Here is a 27,962-nt window from a genome sequence, read left to right as displayed (position 1 = left end):
GCAGGTATAGAAGTGTAGCAGCCCCGCGGACTTTTTATCGATTCGCGAGCGGCGATGGGGGAAAACCCGAGGCGGCGGCGTTCGCGTTTGCGCGCGCGTCCGGCCGCCAACGCCTCCTCCGCAGCGGCGTTTTGTTTTTATTATTATTATTCGAGCGCTCGGCGGCGACGGCGCGACGCGCGACAACGACACCGCGGCAGCGACACACACGCAGTAGCCAGTAACAGCTGCGCGCCGTCCGCCGACGGTCACACGACGCTTGCCGTCACATTTTCGCCGCCGCCGCTGTCATGTCGATTGTGTACGCGTCCCGTACGATGGACGTGGTGCTGTTCGTCGCGTGTTCCTGTACCTTTTTCGGCGAGTTTCACAAGTCGTCCGCCGCCGTGCCGTATCAGGACGGTAAGTCGATCCGATCATTCGAACCCCGCAAAACTTCATGTTTCACTTTAATATGTCGATCGCAGTATTAATATGTATTATCATCGATATCGTCCAACATCGCGACGTCGATAATAACGATGTTATAATATAATGTTATCGTCTCCACTCTAATGCGTACCCAGATAATTTTAGGTACACTATTATGCGGTATAAAATGTATTGAATGTAGCTAGAAAAATATTCTGATATTTATGAATAATTTATAACAAATTATTGCAGTGCGACTTGCCGTTGTACACGAATTTATACCTACTATAATAATATTACAATACTTATTAACACGTCGTCGTCGCTGTTGTATCACCATCGCGCCATTATTTCGTCGTTCGCCACTTGTTGTGCTCCTTTCGTGCAGAAGTCACCACAGCCGCCAACGCCGCCGCCCGGTCGAAATAATGATGTTTTATTACCACCTGTTTCCCCGCGCGGTCGCCGTACCTCGAGGCCATCGCGCGACCGTTTCATTATCTACAATAATGTTATAATATGTATATTAGGTCTTCTACGTCTGTCCTGTTTGGTTGGCGTGCAGACTTTCAATACAGTATGACAGTTTAGCGTCAAGTCGGGGCTCGATGCTTAAATTCCAACAATAACAGCAACATATTGTAACTAAGTGGTCGTGAACTTGTGACATTGAAATCCGTGAAAACCATTCCTTTAGGCGAAAGTGCATGTTTTCCAAAAGAAATGTAAACATTTTTACACATTTTATGTATTATTATGTCTGCTTATACGTTGGGGGGGGGGGAGTGTGGGCACCACGTTTTCTTTATATACTTTGAACTCGCATTACAACACCTCTGATTTTGTCTCTTTATAATAATATAGTCAATAGTACATAGAACATTTTACTTATGTAAGTGTATCCCGAACCAGATGGTAAAAAATATACAAACCTCAGCCTCGTGAACAATATAATATAGAGTTTCGTGACAGTCTGCACACTATACGGTGGTAGAGGACTCTACTTTTTATATCCATTATTTTTCACATTACGACGTTATTGCGCTATCGCTTGTATGTACCTATTGTACATTTGCACATTTGTACCTCCTACACGTACTCGAGGGATTTACAATTCAAAAATATCCGATTTTCCGCGGAGACTGTTAATCATCTTGCTGAGAGTCGATATAATATGATGACGTGAGAATCGTATACACCTAATTAATGTCGAAAATCTATAGTGTATAAGTAGGAGCTCTGCATGCGGTATATCGTATACATGAATATTAATTAAATGTGTACCGTGGAGTACCTATACGTCATAACGACTGCACATACCTAATAAACAAAGTACATGGAAACAACAATAATATTATTATTGCGCGTGCAGTTACATTTAAGACATGTTATTCAAACTTATTCGTGTACACGATAATAATAATAATAATAATATAATATATTAATAGGTATTAATGTGTATTTTAAATTGCTCAAACAACATAACAGCAATACAGTGCACAGGTGGATTAGAAAATATTCGTGTGTAGTTCACATATAAACGTAAATTGTACATAAATCATTAACAATGGTCCCGAATCCATTTTTAAATGGTCTCTATTTAAATTCAAAACATCGTCGAAGGTATCACCATTTGAAAATTCAAGTGTGTTCCTAGTTTCGATTTCATTTCTGGCTTTATGTACTCGTACTATATATATTAGTTATAAGCATATTATAAGCATACTACCTATGCAGTTGTTATATTAGTACCAATATTATATTTCCAGGTAAGGAAGGACTGCAGTAAATATTATTTTATTTTACCTGCATAACGTACTATATGCTATAAATTGTATGTTGTATGAAAAAAAAGATTTACTTACTAAGAACAAACATTTAAACTTTTGAAAGACTATGAGATTATCGAGTAAAATATGTTTTAATTATAACTTTGAATGGAAGAAAGTCGAATACGTTCTATTTTAATTTTTGAAAGTACATATTTTCAATCTTTAAAATTTAAAATATTATTTTATTTTATAACGTTTTAGTGATTTGCATACTTTTTTGTATATATTCTCATAAAAAATACCCGTACTTAAGCGATTATATTGCCATACTACCCGTGCAATATCAAATAACTTTTTTTAGTTATTTTGTCGACAAATGTATCTACTATATCTACGGTCTGCACTTCTACAAAAATAAATAAATCATTCAGGGGACTACAAATCCAATTGATTTTCACTAGATAAATTCGATTGAAATGTAATTATTTTTTATTGCGAACTGCGATATTACGGTTATTGGTATTAATTAAATTAAATTAATTTAATTGGTAATCATTTAAAAGATGATTTATACGTTGTTACTCGTTATACATTATTTCTATACGTTAAATATACAATCGTTGTAGTTATTTTAGTTGAACAAGTTTCGGGGTAATTGCTTTAGTTAATAATAATATTACAGCAAAATATATATATCTACATTCTACATCAATGGTATATTTGAAAATGTACAAAACACGGAATTTCTTACAAAATTATTCAAAAAGTTTTTAAGTATCTAACCTCAGGGTTGGATTAGGTTCATGGGTTCTATAATGTTTTCATTCCAATTATTCCTGCAATTCATAGAGAAACAATCTTAATAATAATAATAATAATAATAATAATATGTATGTACTTATTTAAGATTATATAAGCGAACTATATGATTTATACTACCTCTGAACCACACGCAACGTGGACAAAAAGCATTCGTGCAAAGTCTTCTTTTCTTATGATTTTGAGTAATCTTTGAGTAAAATCACCTATTATAAATACTATATAGAAAATAATATTTCTGAAGGTTGAACATATTATTTTAGGCCTAAATATATTCTCAAAAAATTGTATACCCATTTAAATATACAAAACAATTTTTTATTTTCGAAAAAGATTATACAATTGAACACAAACTAATACTTTTTACCCTCAAAAATATTATTGTTTACAGTTTTTGCAATATGTATATATTCTAAAATCTCTCAAAAATGATTTTATGTCTATAAATTTTGTTTACGATATGCTCATGGACCAGATAGAGAAAACAAATAATTAAAATAAAATATAAATAAAATAACAAATAAATTACAAATAAAATATCAACACTTAACTTTTGACAGACAAAATCATGGTTTCTTTTTCCACGTATAATTTCTCTCTTAGCTTGTATAGTATGATTTCTGAGGATGTCAGTGCACCTTATATAGCTTGGATCTACTATTACTGTGGTCCAAGTGTATATAATGTATATAACAACTTTATAATTATCATTGTTCAATCAATTAAATCTTTTAAAATAATCACTCTGCAATTACTTAATAATGACAAATACATACTTTAAAAAGAAAATAAACGATTCACTCATCTTCATGACTCTATAGTATGTTTCAACGACTTCAATAATATACATAAGTCCAAAGTCCATAACGTTATATCGTTGGACATTATGATGTTCAATTCAAACAATATATTATATACTGTACGGTACTATAAACAATTTAATAATCTTGATTAAACATGAATATTTTTATTCACATTAATCATTTGTTTGGAAAAAATGTAAAATTGTATATTACCATAAATAGCTATGAATTTAACTAACTCAAAATAACTGTTCAAGTTGGTAATTTTTTTTTTATTTGACTAGTTGCCAAATGCTCAGTTTTTCTTTTCTTTACATTTTGATAATGTTGTTATTAAAAAAAAACTTATATTTAATTTTTCCAATTAATTTAAATTATTACTCAGTTAAAAACTATTGTTACTTCTTTAGTACAATTTACACTTTTGTTTACAGAAAACAAATTTCATAATACTGAATATATTTTGTCTTAATATAATATTCATGAGTTTACCAATAATTTATTAAAATACTAGTGTTATTACATTAATACTTATACACATAAATATTTATTTAAAAAAGATGATAGGCACTAGAAAGTAGTACAAACTACTGATTTGTACAGGCATAAAGGTATTAATTAAGCGCAAACTTTTTGTTGTAAACATAGAATACAAATTAGTTTTGAAATATATTTTTATTTTCTGGACTTAGGTATAAGGATTTTAAATAAATTAACCTGTGTGCAGTAGAGACAATTATTATTTTTCATAATAAATAAAAAACAATAGCGATTTTCCTTGAAAAAATATCGTACATACCTCGATATTGTTCATAATCTTTTTTTCTTTTAGAAAGCTTACTAATAGTTACTTGGAACTCAAACTTTCTGAAGCATAATGTAATGTGCTGTACTCTTGAATTCAATAATAACTTTGTAATATTTTATGTCCCGTGTATGGCATAAACGTTTAATCCTAACTGTATACTATATACTTATTTCTATGAATTGTTCAAATGTTTGTACGTTCGGCACTTCTAAAATTACACATTCCAGTAACTCACGAATACTTATAGATTTCACAAGATTACATATATGGCAAATAGCAATAATACATACTAATATATAGGTCAGTTTGAAATCCGATACCGGGTACCAAAAGTTCGAACTGAAAGGGCTTATTATGTTTTATTATATACTAACATCAAAGAGAATGTTTTTAAACAAAAAACAATCGTATTTTAGAAATATTTGTAAAGTTAATTAATTCCAAATGACTAAACATATATAGCTATGCTAAGCTTATGATGATGAAAGATGACTAATCTTAAATATAAAAAACGTCACTTAGATTTCTACAATTCTAATTTCTAAGTGATAAACGTGAATTCCTAATTTTTGTTTTGTATAAGTTGTCATAACTCGTAGTTAATGGTATTGCAAAAGCACGTTTCGCTTTCACAGTAATTTTTCGGTAAGAAGTTTAAAATTAGTTTATTTTATTAAAACATTTACGTTTCAGCAGTATCTGCTACACTATAGTATAAAGTAATATTATAGTTTTATTACTTATTAATTGAGAAGAAAAGAAAAAGACAGTTTTGAAAATTTATGAATGATGCATATTATTTTTAACCAACTACGTTATACAGATTCTAAAGGGGAAAAATAACCATAACTAAGTTGCTTATACCTGGTGATCCACCTTACAAAAACAACTGGGTATATCACTTATTGATTATTACTCAACTAGTTTACCGGTGCAGTCACCTTGAAAATTTTTTTCAACCATATTAACTGTAGCATTATGATTTATGAAGTTATGTAGTCTTAATGTCTACAATAAATCACATTATATTTAAATCAGAAAATACCTATTATAGTCGATTTAGATGATTTTGTATACTGAATTCATTTACAAAATATGTATTAGGTACTTTATTCATATAGTAGTGACTAGTGAGTATGTTAATCGTTTTTAAATGCTTATTTATATTATATATATAGTTATTCTTTATATAGGACATAGGGACATAGATAGTTTCAGTGGTTGTAATTAAATTAATCATAAAGCAAATGCTGTTGAATGTACATTTCTAAGCATTTAAGTACAGGGTATAATATAAATAGCTGACAAGTGCAATTAACTGATTTAACTGTCACTATGTATGGTTTTACTCACAAATAACTTTTGTTTTAATCAATACCACATTTATTTATTTTAATATAACTATTGAAAGTTATTACTTGTTACATATTTGGTTACATACATTTTGTTAGTTATTTCTGCTTCACACTCAGATAGATACATCTTGTGTTTCGATTACAAACAATGACATCAGTGAACTTAATAAGTTAGGCTAGAATGCTAGATGTTTAATAAATAAAAATTTATTATTTGTATTTGTTATTTAAAAGTCTTGATCACAGCTATATTAAAATACCAACATAATATTTTTAAAAAACTCGTGATATAATTATCTGTTTTTAAATAAAATTGTTTAATATTTTTGTTGTTACTCAATCTATAATTGTTAGCTGCAAGAGCTAAAGGGAATAGCTAATAGATATTAACAATTTTAACATGTGTACTTAATACTGTAGAAATAGATATTAATATTTACTATTTAGATACCTACAGTATATTATACCCCTAAAGTCTTGGTTATTATATTCTCAAGTTTTATTTTTGAATCTCCGTATCATATATCAAGATGCAAAATTAATTTAATTATTTGTTTAATTATTGCACAATTGTAATATTTTGATTTATTGAAATTCATACAGTTTTAATTTGAAATATAAACACGTTAAAAAAATATAAGACTGACCGTGTTGGATATATCATAGGTAATTCTACTGTCCATTTCCGTAATTAATTATTATTGTATATGAAGTATATTATGTATACAATATGCATATAATTAAACATAACACGTTACAATACATATTATATTATTACATATATATATACAGGGTGATTCACCAAGTATGCTCACCCCTATTTTTTCATTTAATAATGAATTTATTCGAATTCTGATGTTTGGAATTTTTAAATACACTCAGACAATTTTTTCGAATTCTTCAATTTTTTTTTTTTGTACTACTTAAGGAGTGTTGTGTGGTATTACAAACTTCTGTTTTTAAAATGAAAACCCTCTTTTTTAAGGTATATTATTCAGTGGTCAATTTTTTTAAAAAATTTTCATGTACCTACCTAGTTAAAAATTCAAATGAGTAGTTTCTTAGTTATTAAAATGTTGGTAGCTCAATACCATGGACCTTTTATTCTTGGAACAGAAAGTTAAACAACTCAAAAATACTCATGAATTTTGAATTTGATACGTCAAATTTTTAAGAAAAATTATCCACTAAATAATTTAAGGTTGAAAAGGGGGTTGTTATTTGAAAAACAGAAGTTTGTATCTCCACAGGACACTTTTTAAGTAGTACAAAAAATCTTAAGAATTTGAAAATACGATTTTTAAGTATATTTTAAAATCCAAAATTCAGATTTTTAAACAACTGCATTATTGAAGAAAAAAGGGATGTTCGTGTTGGGCGAATCACTCTGTATAACCTAATATCTATTATCTTACGTAAAAACATGAATGTGTCATAATATATGGATGTTATTATCAGGGTGCAGATAAACTTATTAATCACGTTTAATGAAACTATAGTCTGTAGTTAAAATAATAGTCGTAAAACATCTTAGGCTTGATTGATATTTGCTAAAAAAGTTGTAAATCGATTATGCTCATCGTGCAGGTACGATTAGCAGTAAAAAGTGTACCTATAATAGTCATTCAGTACTATCATTTTCGCAACCTAACGTAGTAGGTACTGTAATAGACGGTAGTTGGCATAGTTCGGGACTGCCGTAGAAGTACCCACTGGTTTTTACTTATGGAAATGAGAACTATAACTGGCAGGTGTTTTATAATGAAATGTACACGCAACAACAAAGACTACAAACACAATAAAACTAAACTTTTTAATACAAATTTGAATTATGTCCTCATTTTAAAATTGCAAGTACAAGAATTTGACGACATCAATAATCTCTTCAATGTTAATGAAATATGAGAATGTATGTACGACTCAAATTATACTATAATGTGCTTTAATATTAATCGTACTCTAACAATGTAACGGTTATAGATTAAAATAATAAACATAGGATGACCTGCAAAAAAGACGTGTTTAGTCGCCTTGAAATTCACTTAGAACCGTGTATGCATGGATTAGGTACACATTGTTTTTCTGTTAACTGTTATGAATTACAAGTTTATTTTAAGTAATAAATAGGTACGTTTGATATTCAGGAAGGTACACACTATAATGCCTTTTTAGCATATATTTTTTATTACCTTTTTTGTTTTGATTTCATCGAATTAATATTCTGTAACAGGTACAAGACTTGCATAATAAACATATACATATTTTATACTTGATACTATGACCATTATTTAATGTAGGTACCTATGTTTCATGTATGTAGTTAATATTTAATAGATTTTAATAACGCAAGTGTTTTGGTGCAATAGTCATTTTTTAACATTTTAGGAGTTTCTTATGCAAACAAAATGTGCAGGTTAGTGTTTATTTAAAGAAATAAAAAGTTACTTTTTATTTCATTATAAATTATAAATTATTTATGTTAACTCGATGTCAAAAAATGTAAAGTTAATATTTCGAAACTGGGTTTCTGTTGCTCATATAATATGTTTTTAGCCGATTCTAATTATCAAACATACTGTTTATGGCTGATATTCTTTATAAAATAAAAATATCAGGAACTATTATAAAAAACCTTTTTGAGGAAATTCACATGAAAATAAAACCTATCAATGAACACAATTTTTAGCGATTACGAAATATAGAGAACAATATAGATTTAAATAATAGTGAATAGGCATAGTTGTTATAATATTATGTAATGGATTTATATTTATTTAATTGTATATTCTATGATGAATAGTTGAATAATTTATATTGTTCAGTCAGCACTCACCACAAACAATAAATAATCATGAAGTAATGAAATATCACAGGTATATAGAATAAACTAGATTGCTAACTATGATAATACGTGAAGTTACCATCCGCCATTTGAAAATAGGCCAATGAGATCTTATCACACCAATTTAACGTTGAAGACATGATAACATAGTCGATAATAAACATAGATAATTTTTACAAATACAAATTTTTCAATGTTATCTTATAAACACGAGTGATAACGAACATTGGCCTCGATTAAAATGCCGGCCGGTAGCTTCAACCAATTACACCGGTGCTGGATCACAGTTAGCAATCTAGTATTCTAGTTGTCTGTGTGACTGTGTGTAATATAAATAACATTTTCGACTATTGATTGTAGATATAAATAGAATGGTCACACTGGTTAGGTATAAAAAAAAATGATCTGTAGGTACAAAAACCTCATCTGTTTTTGTTTTTACTTTTATTGTATACAATTAGGATATTAATTTCAAAGACTAATATTTTAAATATCTGTTAATTATAATTTTATTTAAGTGTGTAATGTATAGTAGATAACGAGTATGTCTCAGGTCTCATGTTATTATAGTAAATGCGTTCTGTTATTATTGCGTCTAAAGTAAAATAATTTTGACGTAATTTTTGTAAGTGTAGGTAATGAAGACAATATTTAGTTCACTCTTCACTATACTTGAATAACACTGACTAACTGAATTTTTGTATGCAGTGATATAAATTATAAAACCACAATATTATTGTCGACCTTATCGTATGTACACCTAGAACCATTTGGTTCACATGACTATGAAAAATAATGTAGCCATCGGGTCTTTTCGACTGCAGCTGTGTACACAGACAGGATCAATAATGCAAACTAAACATTGCAAAATTGATAAAATATATTGGCAAGCACTAATTATTTTACGTATATATACAAATACAAAATAATAAAATAAAAAACGAAGGTTATTGTCATATATTATCATTGCGTTTGTGTTGTGAACAACATTTTTTCGGTCATCATGGTGTTGGGCGATAGGGCCACAGGGTGACATGTATTTTTTTTTATCAGTCGTCTGTGTATAATCTATATCCGGTTTAGCACGCGGAAAATGTGATAACAATGGTAATATAATATGTACAGAGTGTTTTTTTTAAACGTTCGCCAATCATTATTTTGAAAACTATTAACCCTCTTGAAAATATTTTTCGTGCATAATTCGAAGCCATGATGTGTATAATGTGTACATGACACAATTATGTATATTATTGTGTAATGTGTATAAGTGTATAATTTGTGAAATATATTTTGGCGGTAACGCCAAAGTTCTTGTTGAAATAAACTTTGGGTTAATATTTTTATGTATATATATATTATGTATGTGTAGAGGAAAAAGAGTTTATAATCAATCAGTTGGCAAAAATTATCAAGGATCAAAGCTATAGGATGCGGAATAATCTTCAGGACCCGTATCTGATTCCCCTCGATCAGATAGACGATGATAAAGGGGCGTTCACGTACGACCTGGCATCGCATCTACCTGAAATAAACACTGGAAATCAGGAAATACCATTCGCCGTATTACCCAATGACCGTCGTTACTATCAACCAGGTAGTTGGTGGTGGTCGTGTAGTAGTTTCTTAATATTATTATTTTTCTTTTCGTGCATGCGTCGTATCACTGTAGTATTTTTTTCATATCTTATATTTTTAGTTCACTGTTACGCCTAAATTATAATTTAAACGCTAGACTCACAGTTTATAATATTGTAGAATTTAGATTTTAGATAACTGATTTTTTGTTTTTAATTATTAAACCGTATTAAATTGTTGTTGGTGTATAATAGTATGGCCACAGATTATAATGTTTAAAACCGAATGGTGCACTTCTGTCTTAAGTATAGATATACGATTCTAAAATAGCACGTTGGTCGGCCTAGGATATCAGTGTACTTACCTATAACCTATCTTCAGGTGGAAAATATTATGCATTTTAATAATTAATCGTTATTATAATCTCTGGCTTGACACTAGGTATTATAATATGTATATAAAGTTTATAAATTAATTTAAGTGCATGCGTATGAAGATATCTGTCCGTGTTTTGGAAATTATTGTTTTAATTATTTGTGAATAGTGTACACATTTTGTGTAACGATAAGTTTTTAAACAACAATAAAATATATAATACGAACTGAGTGAAATCCTTCATATTTAATTTAATATAGAGTAAATTAGTATTAAATTATATATTTTATTATTTTATATATTTTAATTATTATTAATTATTGTTTCGTAACACGTATTGTTTGTGGTTAAGTTTTTTCCAGTCATTTGGCACCACCTGCAGAGGGAAATTGGCCCCGCAGATATCATAAAAAGGAAAGGTCTAAAAGCAGTGAAGTACAAGATAATTTGTCGTACGATTCAAACGGATATGTTTCATCAAAGGTCACCACTGAGAACACGAGCACCAGTGAGGTATCGATGGATTTACCACAGAGCAATTTTATGCACGTCATGCCGTTTTCTACTCATTCAAGGTTCAGCCAAGATGATTACTATTTCTTTGGTATGTTATTAATAATTTCATTCATGACTCTGTGCCCGTTGTTCTAGCAGTAACCGTCCAAATGCCTTTGTAAGAGATACAAATGATAATATATTAATTTCAATTTGCGAAATTTATAAATTATAAATGTTATAATAGTTTAGACAAAGTTTTTTAACACTAGAAAGTGAAATATTTCAAATGTCATAAACGTATATGAATCATTCAATATTCGAATACACATACCCTTGTTATATTATTATACCCGAATGGAAAGGTTTTTATTTTGAAGGCAACAAAATACATAATATAGCCCAGTGACCTGATAAGTTTGGACGTAAGGGATATGTTTTAAAATGTCATAATTGTTGCTGTTTAAATGATTATTATTTTATATGATATCGATACAAATATTTAATAGAAACAGGGATCACATGATTATCATTTATTGACTTGATAAATCATGTACATGATGTATCGATGAACATGTAAATAATGCATAGAAAAAATTTAAGTATCTGCAAATCATTTAGATTATTTGAAGACGGTATTTTTATTTAAATAGGACGATAAAAAATAAATATATCTGTGATACATTTTATAAGTAGAAGATTTAATTTAAATCAAATTATGAATTATTGATTATTTTTACTTGGATATAAAGACATTCTGATAAAATCAGAAGTTCTTGGATTTGATTCAATATATCACCATAAACCTCAGTTCGAAATTCGAGTAACGTTTTAAGAGGCATAACACTAACAATGGGATAAAAAATATAAAATATTGCTCTTTTACGGATCTGAGATTCTAAATGGATGGAGTTGTTAGTGTCATGGACTTAACAATGTGACAGAGCCACTATCAGAACCAAGCAAATTCGTCCCAATAAATTGGCATAATTTTTTGGTAGTAGTCTGACAATGACCCGGTGTTAGAGCCAATTTTGGGAACCTCTCCCGCAGTCGACAGTGATCTTAAAAAAATCTGAAAATACATCAGAAAACTTTAACAAACTATTCTGAATAAATTGGCATAATTCTTTTGGACCCAAATAATATGATAGTATGGGTGTCGATTTTTCAGGGGTCCTAGAAAAATATAAATTTTTATATTTTTTTTACAAGAAAAAGAGGCTATGACGCTCTCTTGCAAAAAATAAAATAAAATATTTATCAAAACTAAAATTGATGTTGAATTGATATTTTAAAATACTAAAATATTGTATTATACTTTTAAGTATATTTAAAGATTTTTTTTATAATTTTGACAGAAAAAAATATTTTTATTTCTCAGTATTGATAAATAACTCAATTAATAAATGTCTACGTTTAAGTAACAATCTACAACCACACTATAAATATACCTAATACAAATCATGTAAAAAAAATATGTATTTACCTATATTAAAACAGAATTATAATTTTTGATGTAGTCAAACATAAATATTTGTACTTACAATTTATTATAACACAAATATAATATTAACATCCACATGGATTGTAGAATTAGCTGTACAGCCGTGCAGATTATCGTGACAATTAATAATTATCATATACCAATATCAACAATTTAAATTTACATATTAGTTGCCATTTTTATTTATTATACTATAATACTATCAGCAATCTTTTAATAAATTGAACAGGATATTGGTATTAAATATAATTAGTAATTATTGGTATTAAATACATAGGTACAAGATGAATAATAATTATTAGTCACTTTTTTTATACTCTGAAATTTCTAAAAAAAAGTTATGATTTCACAAGCTTTTGTTCACAAACATGTGTATTAAATATTAATAAAATATATTTAAATATAAATTGTTAATTAATAAATAAGTAAACAGAACAGTAGTGATTTTGTTTTAAATCCCGAATGTTCATCGTTAGTGTAAAAAGCATTTATCGTGTTCTTGTATTACCACTTATATAATAATATTTAATTAGAAAATAAAAACTACGAAAATCGCTGTGCAATAATATAGTAGATACTAGATGTGGAGTGCACCCCATCATTGGGTGGTTTTATGTAATGGATATTGTATTAAGATTGAATTAAATTATCTATTGTATCCGAATAACGATTTCGAGCAGAGTCTATAAATCTATATTTCCAAGGATATTTTTAATTTATTTATACAGAAATACCTACTAGTAATCTGCTTTTTTATTTGTAGTTGAACTTATTAGGTTAGGTTGAACTAATTTTTGCCCAAAACATAATAAATATAAATTATCATAATTTTTTTAAATAATATTACTAACTGCCAATGCCATCGTATTGTCGTACAATGGTTTGAATACTTATAGGTAGGTAATTTATTATTATTCTAAAAATATTTTTTTGGTACAAACTAAAATCGTTATTTTTTGTTTAAATATTCAATTTCATGGATATTAAAATTTAGAATGTCTATAAAACAATTATTGTTCTTATGCATTTTTCTTATTTTCAGTTTTCTATTAGAAAAATGTGTAGGGAAGTTTGTAAGTCTAGTAGAAACGTCGAACAAATTTTTTAAACCTATCAATCAATTTTAAACAAATTATATAAAGAATATGTACGTGGTTAGAAATCCCAATTTGAAACCCCTCATAGGGCTATTAGTAAAATAATTTCTTTTTAAAAAAAGTTTAAATATATAATATTATTGTTCTTATTCTTTAAAAAATGTATAGTTATTTCATAATAATAGGTTAATACATAATATGCCATGTACGAGATAATATGTCCATTCATAATAAACCCAAGAGTTGCAATCATATGACAGTTAATATAATGATAGTTTAAAACCTTTTGAACCTTGTGGATCACTAAAACCATATTCTAAATTCTATGGACCACGGACAGCTTTTTACATAAATACCGTTCCACTACTGATCAATTTTACAACAAATTAATATAAAAAAATACATACGTAAAATAATAAAAAAGGTTTTATTTTTATTTATTTCGTGCAATTTTGGCTCCAATGTAGTCACTACAAGTCGCAGAGCTTTGCTTATTGCTAGCTGATTTTTAGCTATTTTTCTGCGGACCACCTAAATTTTCTCACGGATCACCGGTTGGCGACCGCTGGTTTAAAGAGACTGTGTCACCAACAGGACAATATAATAGTTACTGTCACAATGTAATGACGAAATTAAAAACCTTTCGCACTGTCAAACGTGCATGATAGTTGATGTGGATTATTTAGGGGGGGGTTTGAGTATAAATATGTTATACTACATAATAAAATATGAAAATTAAGGCCTTAGTCAAAAATTTTTTCAATTTGTAGGGAGGAGTTAATGAAATTTTAAAGTGAATTAAGTATATTATGCAAATTGTTTTTTTTTTGATTACTCGAGATAATAAAAAGTTTGATTCAACGGAAACTCGAATCCCATTTGGTTCACTCGTGATTTCATTAGCGGTAGATGAGAATGGAACAATTATGGTAGAACAGCATATGTCCTAAATGTTCTTAAAAAACAGGTATATTAAATTAATTTAGAATACCTTTATGAAATATTATGCAGTTATATGACACTAATTGATTAAAAAAAACACATGTACAATTATTTTTTAAAAACACAATTGCATTTGATAAATAAATATTTAAATTAAATTATTAAATATATTTGATATATAATACTATAATAGTAAAAGTTAATAAATAAACCTATATTTTTTAATACGTATTAGATACTACATCAATTAGACCATTTAATTGATTTTAATACAAATGTTTATATCAAGTATTATATTTTGATTTAAAAATACATTGCCTAGCTATAATTTAAAATGCTTGTATAATCCATAAATTATTTTAATTATTTTAAGAAGCACCCGTACAGGGTGTCTACTATCACATATTTCGAGCAATACGTATACCTACCTGCTATAGGAATAAGAAGGTAGAAAAAAGTGACACGTCATGTGGAATTACGCAAATGAAAAAAATATTTTAATATGCAGGACTTGTGCTACAAACTATTTTATAAAACATCCAAAACACGCATGATCTTAAAATATAATATTAAGTATCATTCTACAGTTGTAGAATAGTTATAATTTTGCGAAAAGAAAAAATAGTGACTGTACACGATTCGCGAACTTGGTAATATCGGTGGATAACTTCTAAGACTTACACGTAAAACCGTTTCGAAATCTTATCGGTTGGATCCCAAAAGGTGGTAATAGTTGTTAAATTATGACATTTACGATTTGTGCGAGAAAGTGAACTGCGGGTTAGGGGGCATAGGTGGCATAGCCCCCCTCCCACTCCAAGACTCCAAGTATAAATGCATGTACATCTGTGAACCATATTAATTGTAGGCAATCGGGCTATGAGCCACTTTACTTCGGATAATGCTAGCCTCCCTATCTACCCCCAAAATGCAATCAAATGTTCTCCTATGAAGTGGGGATTATTAATTAAACTCCTAACAAGTTCAAAACTGTGCACCCGTATAATAAACGATTTAACGTTTTTGAACAGACATTAATACATTACTACACTCATTTATAAGCAAAAATAAATTTTGATCTATTTGAAATGACTATTGTATTGAAATGAAAGTTTACACAAGGTATATTAGGGCGAATGTAAGTTCCCACACGAAAAAAAATTATACCGAATACAAACTTCCTTCCCACCTTATTCAGACTTTGGACTGACAACTTAAACGAAGTTGGTGTGGTTAAAATTTGTTTGTTTTTGTGTTGCATAAAAAAGTCCAATCAATTTTTTAATTGAATCTAGTCCAAATATATAATTAAATCTGATGTTCTTATCTTTATACATGTATTTGTTTGAAACATTTTTAAACTTCTATTATTTTGAATATATTCGGATGATGGTGATAACAATTTGAGTTGAATTCGGAATGGAAACTTTCGCCGGAAGCGTTTGTAGTAAGGCTTGTATCAGAACTAGCACTAGCCCAAATACTAAGGGGGAGCCTACTGGTATCTTCGATGTAATTTGTCACTAAATAATCGCAAAAATCATTTATTTCATTATTTACTGGTTTTTCATCCACGAAACTATCTATAAAACAACCTCCAACTTCTATTGGATTAAGAAATGGTAAACCAAATATATGTACCAGCCACTTTCCTAATTCATTATTTGCAAAATTAAATTCTTGTGCAGACCCTAAGCTTTGAATTTTACGGTACCAAGCGGCAAGCTTGGCCTGAATGGAAACGGCATCCCCATATTTGAGCTGTCGGAAATATAATATTTACTGCTTGGTGCATTGAAATCTCGAAGTCTAAGACAAATTTATTTGGATTTATTCCAACTGCATTAATTTTTTTTTAATAATTCAATATATGTTAGTTACCTAAGTAATAAAGATAAGTAATAAGAGATAGAAAAGGTTGTTTTATATATAGTTTCATTTCAATAAATTGATTTGACTTTACGAAAGACTTTATTTTTACAGGAACAAACAAATTTTCGCGTGGGAACTTACGTACGGGTGTAATTTTTTTCGTGTGGGTACTTACATATGTACCCCATTACCTGCTATATTTTGTGTGGGAACTTACTAAGCCCCGTATATTAATACCTACGTAGGTAGATATAGGTACAATGTTAAATGTTATTTTTCTTTCAACCATTTGATACTTTGGGATAAAAATGTGGTTGGTATTAAACCATTCGTATTGAATAATGTAATTGATAAGTGCGTTTAAAAAATATTTAAAAAATAGTCTAAAAATACAAGCCACATAGTTAGGTAATTGATAGGTAAATATAAATATAGGTGAACGTTTCCCTTAAAACTCGCAGATTCGTATCATAAATTCACTGTAGCTTAGTACCTAAGTGTACTCTCGCTAAACGATAAATATTAAATATTACATGGGGTCTGCAACAATTAATGAATTAACTGACATATGAAAAAGGCTGAACAGTTAGATAAAACCTAATTAATTTTAACCAATCTGATGTGACCCTGGCGAAAAGTGTTTTTAACGCTCTTTTAATGGGTTTTTAGTTTTTCAATACGTTTTTGATACTTGTGCGTGTCATAAATTATGTGTTTGAGCCGGAAAATGATGAGCCACTGGTATGGCATATTATTATATGTACCGCCTATATTATGATGTACGCATATTTCTATGGAGGCCGTTCGACAGCGATAAAGTTTGACAGATTACTCTATTGGACGGGTGATTATATCTGAATCCTTTATGCTGCATTACAAATCCATATTTAATACTTAATAATATTACGTTTGGGTGGAAGTACGCTTTTCGGATTATTAGGTAAAAATAAACAAGTCTCAATAATCAACATTGAATAAAACACATTTTAAAATTGTCAAATGGAATTGCTTAGCATAATATATTTTTTATACAGCATTTATAACAGAACGTGCAAACTTGAAATCTTTAAGAATACACATGTATCATAAATAATAAATATGTGTATACTACGTTAATCCCATATTGTATCTTTTTCCTTTATGCGTTTGTAACAATCCTTGAGACGAGCACATTATGCCTCACACGCATGAGGATTTAGTAGTTTAGATTTTAGATTTTTAATTTTCCCATCACGAAACAAAAAAAAATTCTGGTCATCACATTTGACTACGTAAAAAAGTATAAACGCTTGTACTTAAATATAAATAATGTTTGCTGTTATCATTTTGCAGCCCTTACTGAGATCTTTGAGAGAAATTCGGTGCTCTTAACGAACTTATACGATTCTGTTCGTTATCATTGTATTTTTCGATTTCATAATATTATTGTTTAGAACTGCAGCACATATATAAGTACACACAATTTTTGCAAAAACAGATAATTATAATTTGTTCGATTGTCGTTTTCCAGCCAAAGCCGCTGGCGTCGGTCTGGCCGTACTGGTCGTCCTGCTCATATCGTCCATAGCATGTTATAGGTCAGTGTTGCGCGGCGCCAAAGATTGCGACCTCACGCGATTGTAACATATTGCATTGTTCATATGAAATTTCAGGATGCAAAAGAACAACAAGGCGGCTGCGGACATAGAGTATCCAGCCTACGGCATCACCGGACCCAACAAAGAAATGTCGCCCACTGGCGACCGGCGCTTTGCACAGTCCGCCCAAATGTATCATTATCAACACCAGAAACAACAGATCATCGCTATGGAAACGTGAGTAAAAAACACTTCCGGGGTGGGCATAAAGTTCTTGACATAGCCGTAGATCAACACAACTTCTGAGCAGCAAATTAAACGTGTTTCGATTTTCAGCATGCTCGAGTTTTAATTATGTATAGAGAGCGGATCATTAGGTTTTTATATACATTTTTTGGCTTTATATCCAGTTCAATGGGAGTAAATAATCTGGACCACTATAGAATTCGTAGAAAAAATTTATTTCGCACATCACAGCATATTTTATAGATTAAATGATACTCAGCCTATATACTTCATATTTAAGAATGTATTGTATTGTTTGTTCATAAAAACGTCATATATATTATGCTCATTTCTGGAGTTTAAATATTTGAATTTCTATTTAATTTAAAAATTAAAAATAATAGAAGTTGTTCTATAATTTATTTGTAATTGAACTGAACATTTATCAATTTGTTTGATTGTTGTAAGCGTGACTGCATTTAAATAATTTACCAAGGTATGCAATAATTATTTTCAAGTTTAACCTTTAAGCATTTTATTACATCCCGTGTAATAAATGAATGCTAAATATAAATACTATAAATTTATAAAGTTTTTTGTTAAGTCGTAATATTTATTTTACATAACATAATATGTTTCTATTATAACTGGTATGCAGATTTTAAATTATTTGAAGTAACAAAAGCATACTTTCAGCATATTTTACCAGTTTGAGGATTATTAAGAGAATATTTTAAGGTGCTTTTAGAGCACATCAAAATCATATTTTAAGCTTTTAATAACCTAATAATCCGCTCCTTAATTATGTATTATTAACAAAACATTTGAATTACAAATTATTTTATCCAACACGTGGTTAGTACATCATAAAGCATAGTATTTTATAAAATATATTATAATTTAAAGCACAGTTAGAGCGTCATCGGTTAATCGTGCAAATCCCCTTTAAGTTTACAATCTGAGATGTTTATTTGATCGTTTTGTACAACCCTTTCGATTAATGCGAACAAACTCTCCAACAGCGGTCCCTTTGATGTTACATTAAGCACTGTCTACTACTGTATATATATTTGTATAATGATGACGTGTTTGTAATGTGTGTACACGAATACTTTAATGAAAATTAAATCAATGAAAACCTTCAATTTAGTTTTACCAGGGTAAAACCAACCAAATACATTTAAAACGAATGAATCAGTCTATTGGTACATTTATTACAGAAGTTCTTGAAAATGATGCTCAGTCTGTTATTGAATCCAAGTGTTCTAGCACTAATGCCAGCAAAAAATAAATAAAACCAGAAAATTAGGATTTTTCTCATCAAAATGAAATGTCTGCAGGGGAAAAACAACAATTATTAAAGCCTTTGTTGTCGTAATATAATACACTTGGAAATACGACCACCTCACGTCGAGTACCTACGCACGGAGCATTATATTTGTATTGTAATAATTATTATTGTCTGTTTCGCAGGAACAGTTCGGTCAAAGAAAATCGATGCGGTTCGGTTAGCGATCCGGACAGCGATGACGACAACGAGGAAGGCGATTACACAGTTTACGAATGTCCTGGATTAGCACCTGTAAGTGATTTTTGATACTATAATTTTTTAGAAAAAACGTTCAAGCAATATCTACATATTAAAATAATATATATAATTTGAGTGTTGACACGAAATATTAAACATAATGGATGTGCGCGTTCGTGTTTTAGGCAGGAGAAATGGAAGTGAAAAATCCGCTGTTCCTGGACGACAACACGCCGGCATCTCCCAACGCTGTTATAACTAGTAAAGACAATATTCCGGGAAATGGTGTCATACCGACAGTACCCGTCCCATAATAGATTACTAATCACCTACCACTCTATAAAACATTCATCTATAGATCCAAAATGTCAAAAATTTTATTTATTTATTTTTAATTTTAATACTTTATATTATAATTATTATTACCTATATTTATTTAAATTTTTGTTTTTATCTACCAATGTGGGTATATTAGCAAATAATATTTATATATATATATGTATACATAATATATATATATTTATATTATATATACTTACATATAAATCAAAACAATTTATTGTGTGGAATGGATATAAAAGGACATAATAATAATATTACATAATATGGAACTGGGACCATACATGCGTAATTCTGCAGAACGTGCACGATATCAAACGCGGCCACTGACTGAATTCGTGGATAAGGCCCCCGAAAAATAGTTTTGAAATTTGTGGTTTTTTATTTTACGATTCCCCCCCCCCCCCCAGAAACCGCTCGCCATCATTAATATTCGAAATGATCTTTGGTTGAACATTCTCATCACATGGAAAAAGATCGGACATCCAGACGGATTGTATGACGCCAAAGTCACTACTCCTTAGAACTTACAATGCTTTTAATGATACTTTTTAACATGCAGCACTGTCTATAATTAGTGTGTATCATCCGTCTAATGGACACGTAACTATAATAATACAGGAAAATATTTCGGTTAATTCGATGTTTTGCCCAACACCCAAGTTCAAACGTTTGAAACAATAATGTTTTGTATTTTTCAGAATACCCGGAATTTCTTATCGAACGTGACAATAGTGAGTTATTTTTTGTTGTTTTTTTTTCCATTCAAACGAAAACTATTTTAAGTACATTACGCGATTTACCCAAAAACCGATGAGCTTAAAATATGACCATTGAAAACCATTATATTTTATTTTGTTACAGTTTTAAAAGTATTTACTGAAAAACCTTTACCATATTTTGACAAACATTTATCAGGAAAATGATGTAATCAATACTCGTATCCTATCTCTGATTTTATGCAATATTTACCACAGATCCGTGTCTTCTACGACAAAGTGCTCTAAACAAGCGGTATTCTATTCTCTAATACATTTCCAACGGGTTACCGAAATATATTGCGCCAATAAAGGAAGTAAATATTTTATGGGACAAGATGTATCTTACTATTTAAATTTTACAAACCGTTTTAACCTCGTACTATATACATATATATATATATATAATATGTATAATATACATCATAGGCACGTAAATATTCTGCATACGAATAAATTTATATCATATTCGGATATACTATTTTAAATATATTATCATATGATATACACATATTATAAAAATCATATTTTACCCGTTGAAAAAATATTTTAAAATGTCTAATTATTTTGTTATTACATTATTTTGTTCGTACAATAGAATACGTTAGTTTTAATACCAATGTTAATTAATATTAGTCAATTCATTATTGTTTTTATTTTAAAGTCTTCCAAATGTACTAGACCACTCAAACTCTTCCGCTCGATATGTATATATAGTTATATTACAACACATATATTATATTATTATTATTATAATATTATATAGGTCAATGCTAATAGGTATACTATATACATAATTATATATGTATATATTATAATAGATATATTAACTATATTCAAGCTCTAATTGTTAAAAAGTATTTTTGAGCAGATTTTTTATGTAAACAATTATTCGTTCAGATCAGAGTTTTTATGATGTAGGTACAATTATATAATACTATATAGTATATATAACTATTGACAGATAGTTAGAATGTAATTTGTGTTTGAAATTGGATAACGTCAAGTTGTGACAGAAAAGGGCCCAGTAGAAATGCATGGGAAAAAATACGTTGTTTTATGACGAGCAAACATTATTTTTACACGTCCACTTAGATAATTGTAACCGGGGATGTCCGTTATGCAAGTTGACGACTCGTTACGAAAAAAAAAAAAAAAACAATATTTAAAAACAAGCTCTAGTTTGGGTATCCGTTTTAAGGTTTAAAACATATTTTGAGTTATGTCTCAATGACGTCATTTATACATTTCAAACTTACTGACAGAAAATAATTAAAATATAACCTTAGGTATACTGAAATCTTGTCTCAGCTTTATCTTGGTCGTCAAATTGCCAAAAAGAAATTAATAGAAAATCAAGAGCTGCATAATATACACACAACTGCGGTAGACCCACGACGTACAACGATTATTCAAGTTTGTGTATTTAAAGATTTCAAACGTATCGAGCGAGATAGTCGTAGATTATATTATATTATAATATTATACTATATTTTAAATAAGTAATCGTACGACTTACGTTATTGCCCATTGCCCAGGTATTTAAATTTGAAGAGGTTGTCAATTCAAACGTTTTGGAAATAATATCAATTAACATGCTAAATAACTTGTAAGTTAAGCTAAGTCAATTTATTTATGGTAATTCGTAATATATATACATATATATATATATATATTTCATCATGATTATAATTATTATTATCATTGCAGGTATACTATTAATATTATAATATTGTTAACAGAGTTTGAAATATTTTAACTAAACGAAAAATCTACCAAATACACCATTATCATTATACTGTAATAACTTTTCGTTTTGCGTATTTATTTATGTCATACCCACCTGCCTATCTATCTACCACCTTAATCATAGTATGCAGTACCTACTATAATTCGTCTACGAAACTACCTACAAAAGTAAGTATAGTACACACGCCTGCAGCAGTGACCTGGGCAGTGCGACAGTGCGTGTATAGTATAATGGCTTATATATATATATAATATGCCATTGATAATGATATATTTTGTAATCAATTATAAGACACATGATTGTAATATCAAGTAATTTAAGCGGGTGTTACGTATTATTATTCCTTACCTCCGATCCCGTTGTTCCTCTGCGGATTAATACCACCGATCTCGATAACTCATAATTATAATATTATGCTGTTCATATTGCGCGGTGTCGATGAAAACGTAAGTATAAGCCGATAGTGTTTATTTTCACACTGGTTCAAAAAAAAAAAAAAAATGAAAACACCAGATGTTTAATGGATATCGTTCTCCGATCTAGTCCTTTGTCGGCGGACCGCTTTGTAATAAAGAGCGGCCCGCGGAAGTGTGTCGTCTCCAATACAAACCAATATACGTATATCTGTTGTACAATGTGGGGTGAAAAAAATTTAGAGATTTTAAATATGAAATAATGCACATTTATCGGTGGTGGCACGGAGAAAAAAGAACCAAGAATAATATATAATAAGTGCTTATATTATATACTGCTTGATGTTGTTTTTATTAATTTTTATTTAATGGAACTTTTCCGATATAGACCTTAATTTTGTTTATCTTTCAATCATCTGGACTGCACTGTGGACTGCAATGATAAATAGATTGACTGAACTGATTATAATCTCGTACAACGGCGTATCTACCTATAATTCATATTTAATAATTCCGTGCAAAGGGTAAGTTTCGGTGAGATGATTTATTCAATAATCTAGATAGGCGTATGTTCACTACACCTATATTTATCTATGATATATATTTACCTGTAGTATCTACGTCTAGTATGAAATAATTCACAATACCTGTCCAAGGTATAATGTGCATGATGTTCATTGCTTTCGAAATCTTTTCCGATTGAACTTTTCTCGCAAATATATTATTATACTGCAGTTGAAGGCACAGAATACGAGAGTTTGAAAGTATACAGAGCGTTTCATCAACATTGTTAAATTCAGATTTTCGGATAAATGCTGAAAGACCATATTTTACAAAAATACTTTTATCATTTTATCATTTTACCAAGTGTCTGCACTCTGTGGTAGATCAACTTTCGAGCGAGTAGTTTTTGAGCTATTAATATTCATATAGATAGATAAAAGTACTAGTTTAACATTAAATATTTGAATTAGATTCATAAATAATATTTAGCTCAGTAGTCTAGTAGGTACTTACGCATTATAGGTAGTTGTAATTTTTACAAACTATAGATTAATATAGCAGAAAACTGAGTACTATATTAGTACTCGGAGTTCAGTTTTAAGCCGTTAGAAAATCGATTTGGACGCATCGTCGTTTAAAAATCACACGCTTAACAATTTACAGCAAACAAAAAGCGGTTCTTATTTTTAAAAAAAATCTTATTATAACCACATGACATACTGTCCTTAAAAGGTAAAAAAAAAACTATAAACCCATTTTAAAATAAGCACTGGCCACTGACCTACTATACATACCTAATAAAAAAATCCAAAAATCAAAATTTGTTGAAATACGTTATCAAAGGAAACGAATAGGGACGTGCACACTTCTTGGTGTTTCGCCCTGTACATATTATTTTGCGCTAAATTCAGTATTTCAGTGCAGGAGATATCCGCCGTAGTATATATACAATCGCAATCATCGACTATCGACCACGCAAGTTTACAGACCACGTTTCACCAGGTATTATGATCGCATATAATTTGCGTAATCGAGACCAAATGTTTTGCTGACATCTCTCAAAAGTGGGCGTGACGAGTGCGTGTGAATCGGTCGGATAGAAAACGCGTTCAGCTTTGACGTGGGCTGAAATCGATCGAGTGTCTACACAGAGGATGTTACACTATACGTCACTGCACGGTACGCGAATCAGCAATACTGCAGTCATCACAGGTATGATCGTTATTATTGTGTATAATCGGTAGAGTGTTAACGAAATGAATAGGCGAATGAGTAGTAACTAAAGTTAACGAAAGCGACGAAATTGATATTCGAAAAACTTAGTGTATACACCTATTAATTATACGGCTGTATGATTTTGTAGTGTTACCCACATACCGTTAATATTACGTAGTATAATATCATATTTATGAATGAAATGCGGAGTCTATAGACTTTCAAATTCAGAGCTGCTCAAAACGCAAACCTACATTTCATTCATACATTTATGATGACCATTATATAGCATATATGTCGAACTATGTTGTTCACTGGTGAAGTTTAAATCAAATTTATCGTTTATCACCTACAAGGAAGAGAATTCGCTCGTATCACCATCAAGCGTACATGCACTGAGACTGTAAATTTGGTTTCTTTTAAAACATTAAAATACGGAATCAATGAGGTATAAGTATAATAGTTATGTTAATATTGTTAACGCAGATAACCAATCGATTTGGGTTCTATGAGGAATTAAAAAAATAAAACTTTATATCGCTAGAAATGAGATTCTCATAGTCGTCTAGAGTCCCGATAATAGACGATTACTATACAATTTAATGAAAACTAACTTTTAACACTTTAATCGTACAAAATAAATCTAGATCAGTGTAGTTTTCAGCTGTACTTATAAATGTTATAAATAATGATGATTTATAAATAACTACATATTATAAATGTTAGATTCTAGATTCTGAGTGGAGCGATATAAATGTATTGATTTTAATTTTTTTTTTAGTGCTTGACGTCAATTTAGTGATTAGTGAAAATGCTTAAAAATTCAACCTTATTATGGTTTTTGGTAACAAACTGGATCTAGTCGATATTATTTATTTGCGGGTCAAAAATGTTTACTTTTTAAAATAAACCGGATGAAAAAAAAAATATTATTAGGGAAAAATGGGAATTTTTATGCAAAATTGATTTTGTTTTCTAGTTGTAACTCAGAAATCAATAACTGAAGAGACTTTAAAGTTAAATTTGTGCAAAATATACATATTAGTATACCTATTAGGTCGATATAGCTTATAGTTTATCAATATATCATTATAAATTAATTGCCTCTTTTTGTGCTACCTAGTAATATATATGTATATTTAAAATGTTTAATGTTTTACAGTTTTTATCAATTTATGTGTGATAAAATTTTTGTTTTTGAGTAAAAGAAACTTGGAAAAAGTATTTACAAATTAATCTTACCCCAAATATTGAAAATTCATACCTATAAATTTGATATATTAAATATTTCACTATTACTTAAATTACCATTTAATATACACAATATGTTTTTCAAATAATTAAAAAATAATAAATACAAAATAAACTACCAATTATTTTTTTGTTGTGACGTATACCTGCCTACAACATAATACTATTTTGTAGCAATGCAATGAAAAACGGTAAAATTTTCATTTTATTTTACTAGGTATACAATTTGGTAGGTAGGTAATTAATGATTTCAAGACCGTCGTACATTTTGTCAATTTTAATTAATTACCTTTCTATATAACCTAAATATAGCTATCTGAGTTATGGCAAATATTCCTAAATGTATTGTAATGAGATATTCCATCGTACAATTCAGAACGACTGAATATATCCATTATGATTTACCCTGCCGTAGTGAAGTCACTTTTTTATATTTTTATTTTGGCACTGGAAAATGTACAAACAGTTCGATAGTTTTGGCACACTAGAAAACTAAGAAAGAAGTGTACTTACATTACTCGATCATGCCGAGTGTGCACAATACACATTATGTTTTTAAAAAAAAAATGTCAGCAATCGTGGTAATAAATATTATTTGTACACTGCTGCAGTTGTAGTTGTTCTAAAATTACTATTTGATAACACTGGTTTGTTATAAATATAATATTTATGTATCTGAACAACGAGTAAATAATAGTAAATATAGATTAAAGTCGTTTTTATACTTATGTAAATAAAATATACCTAGCCACCTAGGTAGGTACCTAATAATTCTTAACGAGTTAAACAAATTAGTAAACACTTACTTAGTATTTAATTAAAGTAAAAATCAATTTAAAATTGCTTCTAATCAATCAACATCAACTTTGATATGTTTTTCCAAAAAATTGTTATGATTATTATTCGTTCATTCCTATATTGTGCATTTGTGCTGCAAATTATAGGGTGGCCGTTGAGCATTACTTGCATTCAGTAATAATAATTAACAACTTTCGTGTATAATCCACTGTCGTCCAGCTTCAAATTATTTGTGATTTTTTAATTCAATACTTCAAATCAATTTAAGGATATTATATTACCAATTTAATAAATACTTTGTTTTATATTAAGCATGACAATACCATTTGAGTCAAGCTTAATTTTTATTGGCGAAGGTACTTCAAAGTACATTGGCACATTGTTTCTTTTATTTATTATTCATAATTTTGCAATGAAACGGACGGGAAATATGTGCAATGCTGATGTATCTACATTTAATATTGTATTAAATATTTATATACATGTTGGATAATGGTATACAGAGGCTAGAGATAACCTATTTATTTACGAAAACGTACGACGTTTATGATAATATTTTCGCAGCATTTAAATAAGACATAACCTGTAAATAAAAAATTGATCCATATTCTCTTCTACAATGAGATGTTTTTTTACGTCCGACGCTTCGAGTTATATGTATGATGCCGAGGTATTTCATCAATTCCGGCAATCATTTTTTTATTCGAAGAAGAGAAAAAAATTGATTCTTCTAGTATCAATTACTCCTGTTTTGCATACACCAATTTGAGTAATCATCATTTGCTAAAAAATACACGTGTATGCGTTTTATATTCTATCATTGGTTACCTGATACGTGTAATCTAAAAAAAAAAATCAGATGCATAGATTTATTTTTCAAACTAAGAATTACAGTTATGAGTCAAGGAGTACCTGCCAGTATCCAGGTAAA

General features: G+C 29.4%; 1 protein-coding gene across 2 annotated transcripts; it reads left to right on the top strand.

Annotated features, from left to right (window-relative positions):
- Positions 1-161: 161 nt before the first annotated feature.
- On the top strand, positions 162-20,432 carry LOC111030463 (neural proliferation differentiation and control protein 1). Of its 2 annotated transcripts, XM_022309974.1 has the most exons (7): positions 162-402; positions 10,180-10,404; positions 11,113-11,364; positions 18,184-18,250; positions 18,326-18,487; positions 19,949-20,057; positions 20,189-20,432. In XM_022309974.1, exons 1-7 carry the CDS (start codon positions 291-293, stop codon positions 20,315-20,317), a joined length of 1,056 nt encoding a protein of 351 aa, XP_022165666.1. In that variant the 5' UTR covers positions 162-290; the 3' UTR covers positions 20,318-20,432. The 2 variants fall into 2 exon arrangements, with proteins under 2 accessions (XP_022165666.1, XP_022165667.1); XM_022309975.1 differs by lacking the exon at positions 10,180-10,404 and having other exon boundaries at positions 165-402.
- Positions 20,433-27,962: the final 7,530 nt, after the last annotated feature.

This window comes from Myzus persicae, unplaced genomic scaffold, assembly GCF_001856785.1.
Source record: "Myzus persicae strain clone G006 unplaced genomic scaffold, MPER_G0061.0, whole genome shotgun sequence".
Lineage (NCBI taxonomy): Eukaryota > Metazoa > Arthropoda > Insecta > Hemiptera > Aphididae > Myzus > Myzus persicae.
Note: the sequence above shows the minus strand (reverse complement) of the source record. Positions and strands in the feature narration are given on the sequence as shown.

Bases quoted from the DNA above. Each gene is read 5' to 3' on its own strand.
- LOC111030463 (XM_022309974.1), top strand. From the start codon at position 291: ATGTCGATTGTGTACGCGTCCCGTACGATGGACGTGGTGCTGTTCGTC. The intron at 10,405-11,112 runs GTAGTTGGTGGT...TTTGTGGTTAAG, and splicing joins CCGTCGTTACTATCAACCAG to TTTTTTCCAGTCATTTGGCA. The intron at 18,488-19,948 runs GTGAGTAAAAAA...TCTGTTTCGCAG, and splicing joins CAGATCATCGCTATGGAAAC to GAACAGTTCGGTCAAAGAAA.